The 17,827-nt window shown below is 33.8% G+C and overlaps 1 protein-coding gene across 1 annotated transcript; it reads left to right on the top strand.

Moving 5' to 3' along the window:
* Positions 1 to 3,135: 3,135 nt before the first annotated feature.
* Positions 3,136 to 17,826, top strand: LOC131927295 (metabotropic glutamate receptor-like). Its single transcript, XM_059283077.1, has 11 exons — positions 3,136 to 3,222; positions 3,304 to 3,546; positions 5,031 to 5,132; positions 6,399 to 6,570; positions 6,669 to 6,889; positions 8,476 to 8,642; positions 9,291 to 9,458; positions 12,790 to 12,874; positions 13,338 to 13,526; positions 14,667 to 14,851; positions 16,867 to 17,826. The coding sequence occupies exons 2-11, from the start codon at positions 3,304 to 3,306 to the stop codon at positions 16,889 to 16,891; spliced, it is 1,557 nt and encodes a 518-aa protein (XP_059139060.1). The 5' UTR covers positions 3,136 to 3,222; the 3' UTR covers positions 16,892 to 17,826.
* Position 17,827: the final 1 nt, after the last annotated feature.

The raw sequence follows: 17,827 nt of genomic DNA, 5'->3' as shown, positions 1-17,827 counted from the left end.
ATTGTGTTAGACGTTATGGTAAACAGTAAACAAATTGTGTTAGACTTTAAGGTAAACAGTAAACAAATTGTGTTAGACGTTATGGTAAACAGTAAACAAATTGTGTTAGACATTATGGTAAACAGTAAACAAATTGTGTTAGACTTTAAGGTAAAAAGGAAATAAATCGTGTTAGACGTTAAGGTAAACGGCAAACAAATTACGTAAACTACGGTAGGTAACCATCCAGAGAAAGTTACCCTTGCTTAAAGGTTATTTTATTTTTACCGTATCATTCACAGGATAAATATAGAGGCCTGTGTGAGTTTATGTTTACGTTTTGACAGCAAGTACCACCTACACAAATTATAACGTTTGAAATATTTCTTCAGACAATAATAGCACCCGGTTTCTGGTTATGGGGCAAGTAAATTATTAAACTTTACAATCAGGAAGTAAGTTGATTCGGTAAACTTTCTGTTCCCCAAGGGAATGCATAGAACCAAAAAGCCGCTCCCTTTTTTTACTTCCTCGTATATACGAAGTATAGAGAAAGTCTTGTAATCGTGCAAAAAAAAATAGTCGAGATTTGTGAGATTTTTACAAATCTCGACCTTTTACACCTCCCTGAGTCGGAAAAACATATTTTTGGAATTCTGTCCGTATGTCTGTGTGTATGTGTGTGTGTATGTGTGTCTGTGTGTCTGTAAACACGATAACTCGAGTACCGTCACAGCTAGGTTGATGAAATTTCATATATAAGTATTATATCGAAATCGTAGATCCGTGTCAACTTTTGAGCGATTTCCGATAACCGGAAGTGGTACTTTTTCTACTTTGAATTTTTCAAAAGTCTATAACTTGAGTACTATTTCAGATAGATAACTGAAATTTTACATGTAAGTAAAAGATCTAATCCTCTAACTTCTGTCAAATTTTGAGTAATTTCTGTTGACCGGAAGAAGTAATTTAAGCTATTTCCGATTTCTCAAAAAACGCATGTAAATTTCTAAAGTACTAATAATATTCCGCACTATTATGCACATTTGGTTTTGGCGTTCGCTTGGTGCGTAATTCTTTTTTCTACGAGATTCTATCCTATTTTTAAAGTTTAAGTAATTAAAAATCATGTCTATATTCCGAGTTGCCATCCCCTGTTGTTTCATATAAGAATATTCGAGAAAGTTTAGGAGAGATCACTCTCGGTTTATTCTCTATTGTGACACATCTTTATCCCCATTGACCATTCCTTCTATCCCATCCCATACTCCCTCCCTTATTCTTTAAGCTACGATCCAAGTCCTAACCTTACACTAGGCAGCAGCACGAACAATGTAAACTTCTCGACTGTGTTAGTTGCCCAAAATATGTCAGAACAGCGCGCTAATGCTAAAAATATCCGACTACCCAAACCTGTTTGTCCATGCAGTACACATTTATCGTGATCTTATTATTATATACCTGCTAGAGGTGTTATAACAGTGTGTATCGACATAGGTATGGTATTTTCAGAATGCTCTAGTTAGGGGTCTCCAAACTTTTCAGTCCGAGGGCCGCATTAACTATCAAATTTCAGTTCGGGGGCCAGTTTCTTCCATGCATGTCTTTGATTTTTTTCTGGGCAAAGTTCCTCAGCCATCACCAACAAACGGTTTTCCCGTGGACAAAAAGATCTCCACGGGCCGGATGAGAGGACATCGCGGGCCGCATCCGGCCCGCGGGCCGTAGTTTGGAGACCCCTGCTCTAGTTGGTAGATATTGGGTTTCGGTTAACTTTTTTTCCGGCAGGTGAAAGACTGGAGAGATTCAAAAATTAACACAAAAGTTGATCTAGGTCTATCTATATATATAATTCTCTTCTGGGAGCCGTTAGAAAACAAGCTGCAAGCGCCTCCTTGCAGTCCCCTCTCTTTCTCTCTATCATTATCACTACCACCCCCACCCCACCCCCACATTGTCTGGTGAGCTGTGGTCACGCTAAATGTTTACAAAGCTAAATGTTTACAAATCGTAGAGCCGTAGAGTCGGGTTTCTATTAGGGGCAGATAATTTAGTTCGATTTTAAACTTAGAGGTAACTAAGAAATAACTAAGAGGAGGCTGCTTTCACGGGGGGGGGGGGTGTAGGGTCGGGGTTAGGGGAAAGGGGGGGGGGGGTTTAGTGTTTTAAAGCAAGTATTTTCAGTGGCAGCATTGGTACTGTCGAATTCCCAAATTATGAATAACTGAAAAGTAGAAAATAAAACAACTAAATAGCGGCGTATGTTATGCCGCGGGTCGGCTCGTATTTTATAGTCTGAAAGTGTACTCGTGTATGCTAATAGACAATAATAACAACAGATTCAATTAAGCAGCAGTCTTGTTTTTAGCGCAATGGTTGCAAAAACAATTTTAGCGCTTTTAACATATTAAAAGTTTTAATAACTCAAATTATTTAAAATGTATTTTTCATTTAGTTAGTAGTAATCAAGTTTTACAAATTTAAAACATAAATTTTAATTAGGACGAACGAGAACTCCATACAATTATTTTTTTCATTTGTATACAGCCAATAAAATATTGTTTTATTAAAGTAAAACATCTAGTTGAAATATTGGATCGGTGTAAATAAATACAAATTATACGCCAAGGCAAAATTAGAAGTTACTATCCCTTAATACTTTTTATTTTGCCGTCACATAAGTTATGTACAAATCCGTAAAGCCAAGTAACTAAAGTAAAAGTTCCCTTTCGAAACTTGACGGTCAATGGGACAAGGGAAGTAGAGTTCACCTGTTTCGACATAGTGTGGTTAGCTATCTTTACTTTCACCAACGTGAGTTAGATATCCATTAGAGCTGGATGGACTCAGGGACGTTCTACAGGCTTAAACCATGATTCGAACACGAGATTTACGGGTTAGCAGTCGAGCTCTCTAATTGGTGCCCCATTTGTGTCGGCGCCCCAAATACCTTCCCTAAGCTACGCCTCTGACCGCTTCTCTTCATTCCTTCAATCCTTCCATATACTCCCGCCCTTACAGTTACGAAGATGTATAATACTGTGTCTAGCTGCACAAAACCCAAATATAAAAGAATCAGTTCACGGATGGCGTGGCCTTTCAAAGATCTAAAAATATCCGACTTTCCAAACCAGTCTGTCAATATGGGACACATTTATTACATGTTAGCCGTAAGGCTGTAAGGCTGTGTGTTTTCAGTTTTGTCTTCATTCTAGCTGGCAAAAGATTATACTGATCCAACAAGTAAGTCTTGATTTTATTCTAAAAGTATGCGTGTGTTAAGAAATCTGTCCTGACTTAAAAATAAACTGTATTTGGTTCCAGATGCGGCTTCTGCTGACGTTATGCCTGGCTTTCATGTGCCTGACACGTGAGATGGGTCAGGCATGCCCAACTACATTTACAACATCAGAATGTTATTTTAATGGGGCAGCAACCAAACAACCATCGTATTCTAACCCTAACCAGTTCTTTATTGTTGGTGGTCTTTTTGATGTACACAACAAAGGGGATGGCACTCAGCTATGTTCTGATCAGATCTCTAGTGCTGGAATACTTAACGTTCTGGTGAGATTTTGTTGTATAACATTAAAGGGGAAGAACTTCTGGTCCATAGAACTAATGTACATTTGTGATACTATGCTTTTGTGTGGCCTCTGCGGCAGATTTGAACAGAGAGACGTCCTACGAACTCAGACAGCGAAATTCAAGACTTTAGTTTCTAATTATCTTCTAGACTACATCGTATTTGGCTATACACATCACATTTCTAAGCCATGTTTTATTGGCATTTTGTTTAACTATTACACTTCTAGTGTTAGGCTGTTTGGAAAAAAAAACATTTAACTATATTATAATCACTACTTTTTAAAAGCTTTAGTTTTTGGTGTGTCCTGGTCTATTTCAGTGTGTCGCATATTTAATAGATCATTATTCATCCACTTTAACGTAGCATGCCGAATTAGCATATATGACTATCATCGATAATAAATGTTTCATTTGCCTTTATAGTACTTTCCTTGAAAACGTTTCAAAAATCATCTACGCCTACATTACGTTAGCTCAAAGACTTTTTATTTATTATTTTTGCATTTTTAAGTTAATGTAAACTTAATTTTGTAAAAGTTTATTTAAACAGACAGCTGGTCAGACAGACAGATATATTGACAGACAGAAGGACGGATGAATGGACGGACAAACAGACCGACGGACAGACAGACAGGCCGGAAATCCAAAGCCCTAACTCATTATTTACTCGACATTCTGCAAGTTCCTTGGTGGAGGCATTTCTTATGATGGTCTTGCCACAGCTAAATTTTTTTTTTAATCCTTCAGTCGAATCTTTCTTCGATAGCGATGACCAAATCCAAACTTCGCTATGTTATGCGTATTACAGAGCTCAGGTGTGACCCTCGCTAAAGACTGTTCTCTCTTTACCAACTCTCACAACACACATGGGAGAATGTGCATGTGTGGATCTCTCTCTCCCCCTTCACATTTCTCAGTGCTGGAGTTTCAACCCCAGCCACACAATTACACTTTTAACACTGCTTCCATTAACATCACGCTGTCCACACCTTCTTCTTTAACTCTTTGGGTAACAATTCTCCATTTCTTTGCTTCAATTCATTAATCTCTCACAATTACCAGTCAAAGTCTGCTTTGCGTGTACCTTAAACAGCTCTGTTAACCATACTTTCAATGTTGTTAGTGTAGACTTGACCAAATTGGAAGCAAACACGTATCATTTTGTATTCAGAGCAATGGTATTCAATTAGTTATTTGTTTAAAGAACTTTGTTTTTCAGTAACGTTCTTTTTAAAAAGTTATTTATTATATTTTTATTATTCCTGCGTTTAACGAAAGATTAGATGTACTTATTTATACACTGTTCGATAACACTTCTAACAATATCAACAGTTTTACAGAAATAAACATTTCTCAAAATTATTTATCTAGAAATTTAACTAATAGGACTATTCAAGTTTTTTTACGAATTCATCATCATTTTAAGTCATATGTCTTTAAATTTTCATAAATTATTTTTACAGGCTTTTTTCTGGGCTATTGATAGATATAGTGCCCAGATTATTGATACCAACCGTATCAGTGTTGGTGCTGTGGCGTTTGACAACTGTATGAGACCAGAGATGGTAGGTAGATTCCTAAAATGACCGGAAATGATACAATTCTTATATCATAATTTATCAATTACCGCTCCAACCGTTCACTAATTATCTAATACTAATTGTTATCAGAATGGCTGTTATAAATAGAAAAGGTGGAACCATAATGCTCTAGTTATTATACTGACGTTACCATTATTTTTTTTTTAATATTTATTTATTTATTTTTACAAATAAAAATTCATAAATTTGTGTTTATGATTCCTTTTATATATAGCTAGCTGCAAAGCCCGTTGCGTCACAGGGATTTTTTTTCTTGTTTGTGTAAGATTCCAAGTTGTCTAGGTCAAGTCCTAAGATAGAATTTTATTGTAATGACATTGAATGAAATCATTAACAAATATTTCATCCAAATTGAGAACCATTGATATTGTATGCTACAATTGAAAATCCATTGCTTTATCTCGTAGCTTATTTATGTCGGGTTCCTTTCAGACAGAAGAATTCTAATTCCACTTATTTACTAAGTTTAATAACACGTTGTTACATTAAAATTATTTCTGTGTTGGTATTTCTCTGTTTTTCAATTGATAGATCGTTCAAGTTGTAGTTCTATTATTACCATTGGACAGTTATTATCACCAGTTGTAACATTATACTGCATTCTAATATTACCGGGGTGTAAGACCCTTTAACTTGTAACCTTTAACCGTTAACATGTAAACCTAAGCATTTGGGGCCTACCGTACTATGCCACACAACCAAGCATGACATTTAATAAAGCGACTGTGACTTCAGGCATACTACTAATAATAATTAATATTATTAATATTATTCTTAAACTCTTCTTCTTCTTAATATTGACTTTTCTTGTTGTTTCCATAAAACTAACCTTGTCGGTGTTGTTGTTTTTTTAGGATGAATAATTTTTAAAGTATCCTAAGTTTGTCCTGAGATCATTTGTCTTATCATTTTGACAGGATAAAAAGTTGCTTTAAACCTAAATGGTGTCATCTGGTGCGGACCGCAACCCCCTAACTTCCCCGCTTTGTAAAACTACTATTATATATATATATATATATATATATATATATATATATATATATATTTATATATATATATATATATATATATATATATATATATATATATATATATATATATATATATATATATATATATATATATATATATATATATATATGTATATATGTATATATATATATATATATATATATATATATATATATATATATATATATATATATATATATGTCTGTTATTGAATTTCAGACATTAAAACACATCTTGAGCTATGCCCAGTGTGACATATTTATACAAAACTTACCTGCAAGCAATCTGGTGGCATTTGTGGGTCCTTACACTAATGAGGATGCTACAAGAGCTGGCAACATTGCTAGTGATCTGAAGATTACTCTTGTTAGTCCTACAGCTAATGCTCTGGGTGAGAATTGTACCGCTGGTTTAGTGTGGGATATCATATATGTTAATCTTTAATGCTTTGAATGCGATTGTTCATACCTGTATTTTATATTTTCGTAGATCAAAGTCTAACAAAGCAAAATACTTTACTGAGGTTGAGCCCATCATTTGTTTATGATCTGAAGGCAATAGTTGAATTTCTGAAACAAGTGAAGTCTGGATATGTCATCATCATCTATGCTGGTAGTGACAGCTTTTGGAAGGCAGCTTTTGATGAACTTAAGAATCAAATGGATCAAAGCATTTGTATCCAATACACTGCGGATTATAATTCTATCGCAGTAGGTACTAAAATACTACTGGTAATCATTGTAAAACATGTACTGATATTAAAAATTGACATACCATTAATACTGGACAAACCGGTTATTCTCTTCTTAGGCAGCCCATTAAGCTAATATTAGTGTACACTATGTGAATAAATAGGGTTGGGACTTCTATGAAATTTAAAAAATCTACTTTTGTTTTTGGTAGACTTATTGTAATTAGGTTTGCTGTTTTTTAAAAATTAGTCCACAATAGCAGAAAAATACAACAAAATGAAAACAACATGAAATAATATCAACCACAGTCTCACATTACATAACGATTACTCGTCAGGTTATGCACTATAAAAAAGAAAATGTGAATACAGGTGGTAATGAAGACAAAAATTAGTTTTAAGTCAGTGGTGGCAAAAAGCTTATTTATTAATTCAAGCGTCAAAATTTCTCTTTAAAATATGCTATTTGCTATTTTGTTGAAAAACAGGAAAAAAATGTATATGAATAAAGACACAAAACATAATGCTAAACGTATTTCACAAGACAAAATTTATAAATACTCAATACATGTTATAAGTGTTCAATAACAAAATTTGAAGAAGGTAGATTGTATGTTACATTTAGCTCGTTTAATTTATCTTTAAATACATTTTAAACCCCTTTCTATAAGGTAGGTTTTACCCTTAAATGCATGATTTTTTTTAAATTGTTGGAAAAAAAAAACCAGCAATTTTTTTGTTGTGTATATGCAGAATACAATGTAGAAAAAGGTCATTTTTTAATTTTAAATGAACTTTAATTAAATTATTAATTGTTGCATGTTTACAACGTTATGAAGTGAGATGATAGTTTTTAAAACAGTTATTGTTCTTATTACAACAAAGATATACATTGCACTTGTCGCATACTGTTTGAGCATGATGTGTATTTGCACCGTCATTGCATTATGCCACGAGACTTAGTGTCCACACTGGTCCAGGAGATTCATGGTACACACTGGTCCAGGAGATCCAGGGTCCACACTGGTCCTGGAGATCTAGGGTCCATATTATATTACAACTTAAGTAGTCAGAAATATATTTTTTTTTTTAAATTCCAAAACAAGTTTATTCGACTTTGATGAACTTTGAAACGCCAAACAAAAATGTTGAGATAGAAAACACTGTGACCATGCACACATTTGAGATCGGCTTGGCGGTAAAACAAATCTTGTTCGCTTAGACATGCGCAAGCTGTAGGTTAACATTGTAGCAGTCAAAAAACGCGATGCACAGAATCAAACATGTTTAGGCTAATATTTTATGGGAAGATAACTAGGATGTTGCAGATCTGTATCTGTATGCATTTAAGGGCTAAGCCCAAAATGTATTTCCGTTATTTAAAACAATAGACCTTTAATTGGGTAAATGATTGGCAAAAATGGGTGTTAAGATCTAAATGAACATCAACTATATGTAAATGTTGGCATTCTGTTGTAATGTCTGAATAAATGATAATATAAGTATAATAATAAAATAATAATAAGCAAACTTTTATTTCTATTGTTTGTACAATAAGATGATAGTATTAATTATATTTTTAAACTACCTACATTTCTTTAACAGATGAACGATTTATTGTCTGCACTGAGTCTGCGAAAGAAAGCAAAATATATTGTCCCATTGATGTCAAAATCTGACTTTGGTGATCTATTGGAAGCCATGAATACCAGTAATCTTACTAACCTCGAAAGCTTTAATTATATAATAACATCTGGTATAGGAAAAGACAAGTGAGTAAATAATCTAGTCTAGGGCGAAAACTCTAGCTTTGTTAGGAGTTATTGTTCAGTCTTTAGTATTCAAAACAAACAGTTCTTGCATTGTATCTAGAAAGATCCAATCTTCGTGCTGGACCTTTTTAGAAAACACTTTAGCATCTTGTAGTAAATATATATTTTAACTTGTTTTCCTAGTTTTCTTTGATGTTCCCGTTTTAATGCTTGTAATATTTAAATATTTTTGGAGATGGGTAGTTTCATTATGTTCACTTAGAAATTGTCTATGAAAAGGATATTATCTTTTCTGTTATAAAACTCATCTTTGCTATCGTCACTCTTGTCATTTGTTGGGGAATATGTCTGTATTTTGTCCATATTTGGTTGTATTTGTCTGATATGTCTGAGTGAAGTCGTGATGATCTTTATGATCCAATAAGTACATTTTGAGATTGTTTTAACAATTTGAATTCCACACCTTGCGATGAAGTGCCTCTTCCACCTGGTTTAAAAACTAACCGTTGTCTCAAAAAGTACCTAAATGTATTATTGTCCTGATTCAGTCCATCGTATTTTTGTGCCATTATTGTAGTAAATTTATTATATTATTATTCATATAACTATTGAATTGTGTGTTTCTTAAATGATTTTTTTTCTTTTCAGTAAATTTCTTAGTTCTTTTGGAATCTTAACCACTGGCTCAATTGTAATTGATCACGAAGAATCATCTACTGACTGGACTAGTTTTACTTCGTATTTAACAAGTGTGCAAAACAATAGTACGCTTGTTAAGTACGTTCCATCTAGGTGGTTGACATCAATAAGTTCTATGTAAGATTTTTAATTAATGTTTGCAGGAGAATTCGTTAAATGATAAATAAAAGTTACTTCCCTGGGTGAGCTATACTGAATTGTAATTTAATGCTCCATAGGTTAAAAGAGGCAAACTAAATTATCCGCTAGGTACGGATGTCTTACACTATAGACAAAGACCAACTTATGAGTAGGAATGATATTAAATTTACTGCTGTGAAAAATATTTTGCAGCCTTTATGAAACACTCTTCTAAAACAATTATGTTTTTAATTTTTCCTTTAGTTGCTTGTAATGTATTTTACATCCTTATACTTTAACTCTAAATTATATTTCGTAGGGCCTATATGTTTGTTCAATTTTATTATACCCAGGTTTACATTTGTATTCATTTCCTTAACTTTACTTTTAAATCAAAGGTATATTTTTCATAATTTTGAGTACGCTTTTTATTTATTTCTTTGAGCTCTGTTTGACAGCTCTTCTATCAGCAGGTTTATTCATACTGAATATATTTCATTGCAAAGTTAGTTAACGAATGCTGTTGTATACTGCTAAAACTCGATTATTCCTACATTTCATACATTATATGTTAATCTTTTAGGATCAATTTTATAGTATGATTATTTTGGCATCGGGTGCGTTGACTCTGTCCTGCTTACACTCTTTAAATCATGACAACTTATACATTATTCTTTCTTTATTTCATAGTAATTCTTGTCTCTTCTAAGTCAATAACTTTACTAAAGAGTACAGATGACAATATTTGGATTTTTACTTTCTTGTATATACGAAGTATAGAGAAAGTCTTGTAATCGTGCAAAAAAAAAACCCAAGATTGTTGCAAATCTCGACGTTTTAGGGGTCCCTGAGTCCGTATGTTTGTGTGTATGAGTGTCTGTGTGTGTGTGTGTGTGTGTGTAAACACGATAACTTGAGTACCGTTACAGCTAAGTTGATGAAATTTTATATATAAGTATTATATCAAAATCGTAGATCCGTTTCAACTTTTGAGCGATTTCCGATAACCAGAAGTGGAACTTTTTCTACTTTGAATTTTTCAAAAGCCTATAACTTGAGTACTTGAGTAACTTGAGTATTTCCGTTTTCTAAAAAACCGCATGTGAATGTTTTAAGTACTAATAATATCCCGCACTATTATGTACATTCACTTGGTGTGCAATTCTTTTTTTTTTACGAGATTATATTCCATTATAAAAAGTTTAAGTAATTAATAATGGATTTAAAATATTGTCTATGTCCCGAGTTGCCATCCCCCGTAGTATTATATTAGAATATTCGAGAAATTTTAGGGGACATCACTCCCGGTTTATTTTTTCATGTTAAGATCGTACTTGTACATAGATTTTTATTTATTACAGCTTAATACACGGGTTCCCAAACTGGGGGTCGCGAAGGGCTTTCTAGGGGGTCGACAACTGGTATACTAAACCTTAGTAATGAGAAACAAAACATACATATTTGGAAGAATATCTAAAATTCGGCTTTACTAACATCACTGGAAATGGAATAGAGAAGAAGCAATGCGTACTGTACAAAGTTGTTCTCAGTCAGGGGTTTATGAAATCTTCAAAACTAAATTGTCATTTGAGACGAGTCATTCGGAACACACTAAAAAAGATCTGGAGTTCTTTCGTCGGCATGAAGCTAGTTGCAAACGTCAGAGACTTGATCGAACAGGAAGTTTTCACCAAGAAAGCACAGCATTAGTGCAAGCATCAAATGAAGTCGCGATAGAAAATGCCAAGAAAAAAACAACACAATAGGAGGAAAATCTCATCAAACGCTGCATGTTGAAGATGGTGAAGTTAATTCTTGGGAATTCCAGTGCAGTAAAGATGCAACAAATATCTCTACCTGATAATACTATCCAGCGGCTTATAGCAGACATTTCCGTAAATGTTAAATAAAACATTTTTATTAAAGTCAAGCTTTGTTTATTGTTTGCCTTTTAAGATATTAAATCAACAGACGTGAGTTCTTGTTCGCAGTTGCTAGTCTTTGTCTATATTCATTCAGTTGATAGCAAAGAAGAGTTGCTATTTTGTGAAGATAGCGTGGAGAAAATAAATGACAATTTTTGAAACTGGATTATTAAAATGGGTTAAAACGGCTATGGGGGTTTGTATGGATGGTGCGCCATCTATGTTTAGGTCAAAATCGGGCTTTCAGAAAACAGAAAAGATGTAGCTCACCAAACACTGCTCGTAAATTATATTATATCCGGAGCCTTCAAATAACTGAGCCAAAACATTAATATAGATCACGAGGTTCTGCTTTTCTACACTACAGTACGCTGGCTGTCAAACGAATTGATGTGAATCGTGTTTTTGAATTGAAATCTGAAATCAATTTGTTCTTGGAGGTACAAAGGAAACAAAACCTTTTGGTATACTTAAAATTTAAAACGACATAGAATGGTTGGAGAGAGTATCATACCTAGCAGATGTATTCAACATAAGCTTAACCTGAAGCTTCAGGGAAAATGAACGAATATTATCACTTTCCATGATAATATCGGGGCATTTTATCAAAGCTGCTAAATCGGCGAAGAAAATAAATCTTAGAAATTTGTAAATTTGAGAAACTCTGAAGTGTGGTAGATGAATCTGATTGTGAGATAATTAAAATTTTGAAAGAAGCGATTTCTTGAATCTCTTGAAAACGAACTGCAGCGCTATTTCACTTAGCTGAAAAAAAAGAAGAATCTGCATTCATGCATTACCCATTCTCTTCTTCCCTTGATGTTGCCCGGTGAATTACAAGATGAATTCTTTGATTTGCAGAATGATTTCGCGTAAAATGAAAAACTGCACACACAATTTTTGTGTAGTATTCACCATTCATACCCAAACGTGAAATTGATTGACTTTTCGAGAATAGATTTTCAACATTATTCTCCGATTAAAAACAAAATTAAGAAATAAATTGAACGTTGATAACGGCATAGGTTGGAGTTAACAAAATAATTAAACGCGAATGTTTAGTAAATAGCATGCAATCTTACTCATGGTATTAAAACAGTTATCAAGAGTAGTTCATATTGAAAGTCTACTAGAAAATCTTATTGAAGTGCTATTAATTTCCATACTAAGTTCGGCTTTTTAATTCTATTGGGGTCGCGGGTCACTTATTTTTTATAAAAGGGGGTCGCCACTCGAAAAAGTTTGGGAACCACTGGCTTAATATATATTTAGTTTTATAAAACATATCTTATCTGTGGTTTTTTACACAGATGCCAGAAACATTTACTACACCTAGCCATTTGTAACATTGAAATTCATTTCTCATTCAAACACATCAATACTACGTGTTTTTTTTTATCAAGGCTACCATCAGACTGGCTTAACGCGACGTCATATTTGAAGCACAGTTTAATAAATACATTAAAGAGTGTTCTGGGTATTATTCAGGTTAGTCAAATCATTCATTTCTGATATGTTTGTAAAGGTATTTCATGAGCCTCGTGCAGCTATAATTTAACACCTATTGAGTTTCTATGAAAAAAATTAAGGGGATCCTAAAATAAGGTCTGTATTTTTAAAAAAAAAGGTTTATAGCATATTACAGAGGAGTTAAAGTATTATTAGTATAAAAAGTTTACGAAACTCAGAAAATTATTACAGAGATAAGTTGATTTTTTTTTTAAATATAGATCACTTTTCCAAATAGGTATGCACTTGTCATAGAATTAACTTCGTGCATGTATTCAACATGTTCTGAAAATATACTGACTGATTATTATTCCATTTACGTGACGGTTTAACAAACTTCAAAAAGTGTCAAGAATTTTTATTTTGAAATAAATGATAAACTTTTTGCCTTTAAATATTTAAAAGAAAATAATATCTGCTGGCTTTATTATTTTTTATACAGGGCGTTGATACTTTGATGAGAACTGGATGTGCTTCGCGGACTAATTATCAATTTTGCGACTCATTCAGAAATCAAGCAAATTCTAGGGAAGAAATTATTTACACGGAAATCAAATCAGTAACAATTGATAAATTGGAAAAACAGTACTCTTATAGCATTTTCTTACCTGAAACTGAAAGTTTTCTAGAAGTAAGTTTTTACATGATTTGGAGTTTATTTTTATTTTTTTTGAGTTATTTATTTCATTCCAACTATAATGTTTAGAAAATAGAAAACTAAATTGTAACTGCATATTTGCATTATTATCAATTTATGTGTCAACACTATTTACCTTGTGTATCCAGTACTTTGGAACTTAAAATAGATTTGCTGTACATTCGGGTGAACAACACAAAAAATAATAACATCGAGACTTTAATGACCGTATTGTTTCTTTAAAGCGCCGATTGTTTGGATGGTCACTTGTTTAAGACTATTTTTAAACGAGGAAAATTTACTTTCCTGTTCGATAAACGCGGTTGTCACATTAGAAGTGCTGAGTACTTAGATAAACTTAACAAACATCAAGCGCAATCTCTGAAGAAAGAGTGTAAGAAGTTTCATCTCATTCGCAGTTAAGAATCCACTTCTTTGCTAGTGTAGTCTACTGACATTACAATGGTACAATGGAACGTACCTTTTGCTTTTATATGTCCTCCAAAACCAAATACACTATACAATTGACGGTGGTATTTGCTACAGATAACGCACAACACAATAAAAAACGAGAGCTTGGGAAGGAAGAGTCATTTCTAGTAGAGCTTATGACGCGGGGCAGTGAAAGCCTTCGTGAACCTAGCGTGCTGACAGATTTTCTGACGAACACCGGAATAGGGACTTGGAACATCCGAACCGCATAGAAACATCAATTGTCGGTGAAGCAGAAGCAGTCGAAATGACGTGGGCCCAACTTGGAGAAATCGCCTAAAACCGAGAACGATGGTGTGGTTGTGTCCCTATGCTTCACGCGGGTTCCATATGAAAGATGGTTATTGGTGAAAGGGTATGATGGGTGGTAATGAACGCGAAGTGAGTAGGGGTAGTGATCGACAGTAGTGCCTACATACTGTCCTAGAGTCGTTTCAACGTGCTTGATGGCCTCACTTAATATTTCTAATTGTTCTACTTTTTTTCTTAACTCAGTTGGAAATTGTTTGCATTTTATCATAGATCTGCCAAAAGTTATTAGCCTTTATACAGGTAGTGACATGATTATTCTATATACATATTTTTGTCATAAATTCCTAGGCTAGAGTTGCTGTCATTATGAATTTTTTTCTCACCATGTAGATTGGAAGTGCAATAGTCGTCAGCAGCTCAGGCAGTTTGTCAACCAAATTTTATATCAACGTGATGGATGTAAACCGGTTTGGTTATAAATTTAGTGTGCCAGTTTGCCCCATACCCGGGGAGTGCTGTGAACCTCCTACCACACAACAACCAGTTATCACAACTTCTGGTTCACAGTCAGATGTGTAGGTTGATTTTTACATTCACGCTGTATTGCGAGAACTGATTGACTAATTATGTTAAGACAAATTATATAGGCCGATTTTCACACTAACAAGGAAATCGTAAATACTTTTTTAATGTAAAATTTCCATACCATGACAGTGTAATCTTATATATTACGGAAAAACTATACACAGGAGTCCGTGTAAATAACATCTTATAGACATTTTAGGTATAGGCTTATGTGTGTTCAACATATGTTTAATAACCGAACTTAGTTCATTGTTTTTTGCATAATATATGTAGATATCACAAAAACATTCGTACACACGCGCGCACACACATCAGCACGCACCAGCGCTTGCAATGTAAAATGACACTTCAAATATTTTTCGCACATTTTCACACAGTGGTTACTGTAATTTAAATGTTTGTGATTTTATTAAATAAGGGGTCATCCATAAATAACGTCACGCATTTTTGACGATTTTTACCTCCCCCTCCCCACCGTCACACGTCGTCACATTAAGCCAGACCCCTCCCCCCTAAACTGACGTCACACCTCAGCCTACAACCCCCTCAAAATTGCAGTTGAACTTTTTTTTTAAAAACATCGATATTTTTCCAAGCTCTTGTCTGAAATCTGTCAAAGTAGAGTATTTTAACCAACTCCTATTACGATTTATTAAAACCGTTTTCTAAAAGGCGAAATAACGTCTAAAATTCGTTTTCTAACATTGCTTTTTTATAATGCAAAAGTGTGACGTCGCACAATCTGAATTCCCCCCCCCCCCCCCCCCCCACCGTCACAAAATTACGGACCCCCTCCATTTATGGACGACCCCTAAGAACTCTGCTTAATTAAGTTAGTCACACAGTGTACGATGTACATAATAATTAATAGTAGATTCTAGGTAATACTTTAAAATACTTTTATAATTAGCCATAACAACTGGTAGGATTGTACTTTCAATTTTAAACTTTAAAACATTAAAGATAATGTGTTGGCTATTATTAAATAACCTAGTTTAAGTAGTATCAATCTAGAATTATTGATGGTAGGTGAGCACAAGCTCGATTTAAATCTTAGGTTTCTGTTTCTGGGGTGTCAGTGAGTTAAAGTTGCTCATCTGAAGAGGCTATAGATTATTCCATTACATTGAATTACAACAATAATAATTAGTAGATTAACACGTGAGTTAAAAATTTCGGTTAGCAGCAGCAGTTTCAGTTAGTAAAAAATAATATTTACGAAATTGCTGTTGGTGTGCAAATTGAGCAACATGGTTTGTGGCATGGTTAATTATTTTAACAATATTTTAAATATTAAGAAGGTTCAATTAAAATTAAAGTCTAGGAGCAGTGTCTCTTCCAGACTTTTTTCTCCGGGGGGGGGGGGGCACTTGAAATTTTCGGGGGGGATGGGCGGTAGACTTTTTTTCGGGGGGGGGGGGACACTGTTAAAAGTATATATTTTCTATATAAATTATTTAAATTTCATTTCGTTCGGGGGGGGGGGGGGGTTAACAATTTTCTATACAAATTTCATTTCGTTCGGGGGGGGGGGGGAGGCGGTAGACTTTCTTCGGGGGCGAACACTGTTAAAAGTATATATTTTCTATATACATTTCATTCGAAGATATGCCTGGAAGAAACTCGGTCTTGGAGTATGCTTAAAATTGCTTATTATTTGCACAATCCATGTATTAAACGTCATATTTAAAACACAAATGTCCAAATAAAAGTTTTAAAATGTTAAATTTATTGCGTTTTGATATTTAATTTTAAAATTAAGGTAAAATATTTTTGAATTAGGCCTACTGTGGAACCTAATCTTTGTATTTTAGTTATATAAACTAAACTGTAAATTCGTGATGCCAGAACTATGCTTATCTAATTTTCACGTAAGCTCGTGAGTTTTTCATTTCAATCAGGCACAATTACAAAATTGTTTATTACTAGATCTACTTACCACTCCTTCTGTTTGTAGTATGAAAATTATTTAAAATTTTCAACCTTTTTTTTTTTTACATTCCAGGACACCAAACCAAAAAAGTAGGTAAAACTGTTCCGACGGTAAAGGGACATAATTTTGATGTTTAATTTTTAAACCCACATTAAAAATATAATGTGATTTGAAATGTTTGTACATGTAAAGTGTATAGTTAATATAATTTTTTTAAACTCATTTTTCGTTTCTGTTATTTATCACCCACTTTTTTTAATTGCGAAAATTCGACGACCACACTATATTTTTCATTTGTTTTGAAACTTTTTCCAAGACAGATAGCCTATATGTGTAAGTAAAACAACGTAAGTAAAAACTAACCCCTGAACCATTTGCTCATTTTCAATAGCTCAAATAATTACATATAATTATTATCTGATGATAGAGAACGGATAGGCATTGTCATTGTGTACATCATTTTAGGCAAAGTACTAGTATATCACATACTTCTTTGCCTGAACATTCTATTGATTTATAAATACTCTTTTGAGAAAAGTGTGAAATTTCCGAGAATTTTAATAAAATCTTTAAAAATGAACCGAGAGTTACAAAATCTAAATATATAATTCTCTTCTGGGAGCCGTTAGAAAACAAGCTGCAAGCGCCTCCTTGCAGTCCCCTCTCTTTCTCTTTCTCTCTATCACTATCACTACCACCCCACCCCCACATTGTCTGGTGAGCTGTGGTCACGCTGTTTACATTTTACAATCATAGAGACGGGTTTGGTGACGGCTATTAGGGGCAGATAATTTAGTTTGAAACTATTTTAAACTTAGAGGAGGTAACTAAGAGGAGGCTGCTTTCACGTGGGGGGGGGGGAGGGGGGTTTAGTGTTTTTAAGCAAATATTTTCAGTGGCAGCATTGGTACTGTCGAATTCACAAATTATAAATTACTGAAAAGTAGAAAAAAAAACAACTAAATAGCGGCGTATGATACGCAGTGGGTCGGCTCGTAAAAAATATTATGCTTCGTACATTTTTTAAAACAAT

This window comes from Physella acuta, unplaced genomic scaffold (genome assembly GCF_028476545.2).
Source record: "Physella acuta isolate Inbredline_101_S28 unplaced genomic scaffold, ASM2847654v3 ptg001394l, whole genome shotgun sequence".
Lineage (NCBI taxonomy): Eukaryota > Metazoa > Mollusca > Gastropoda > Physidae > Physella > Physella acuta.
Note: the sequence above shows the minus strand (reverse complement) of the source record. Positions and strands in the feature narration are given on the sequence as shown.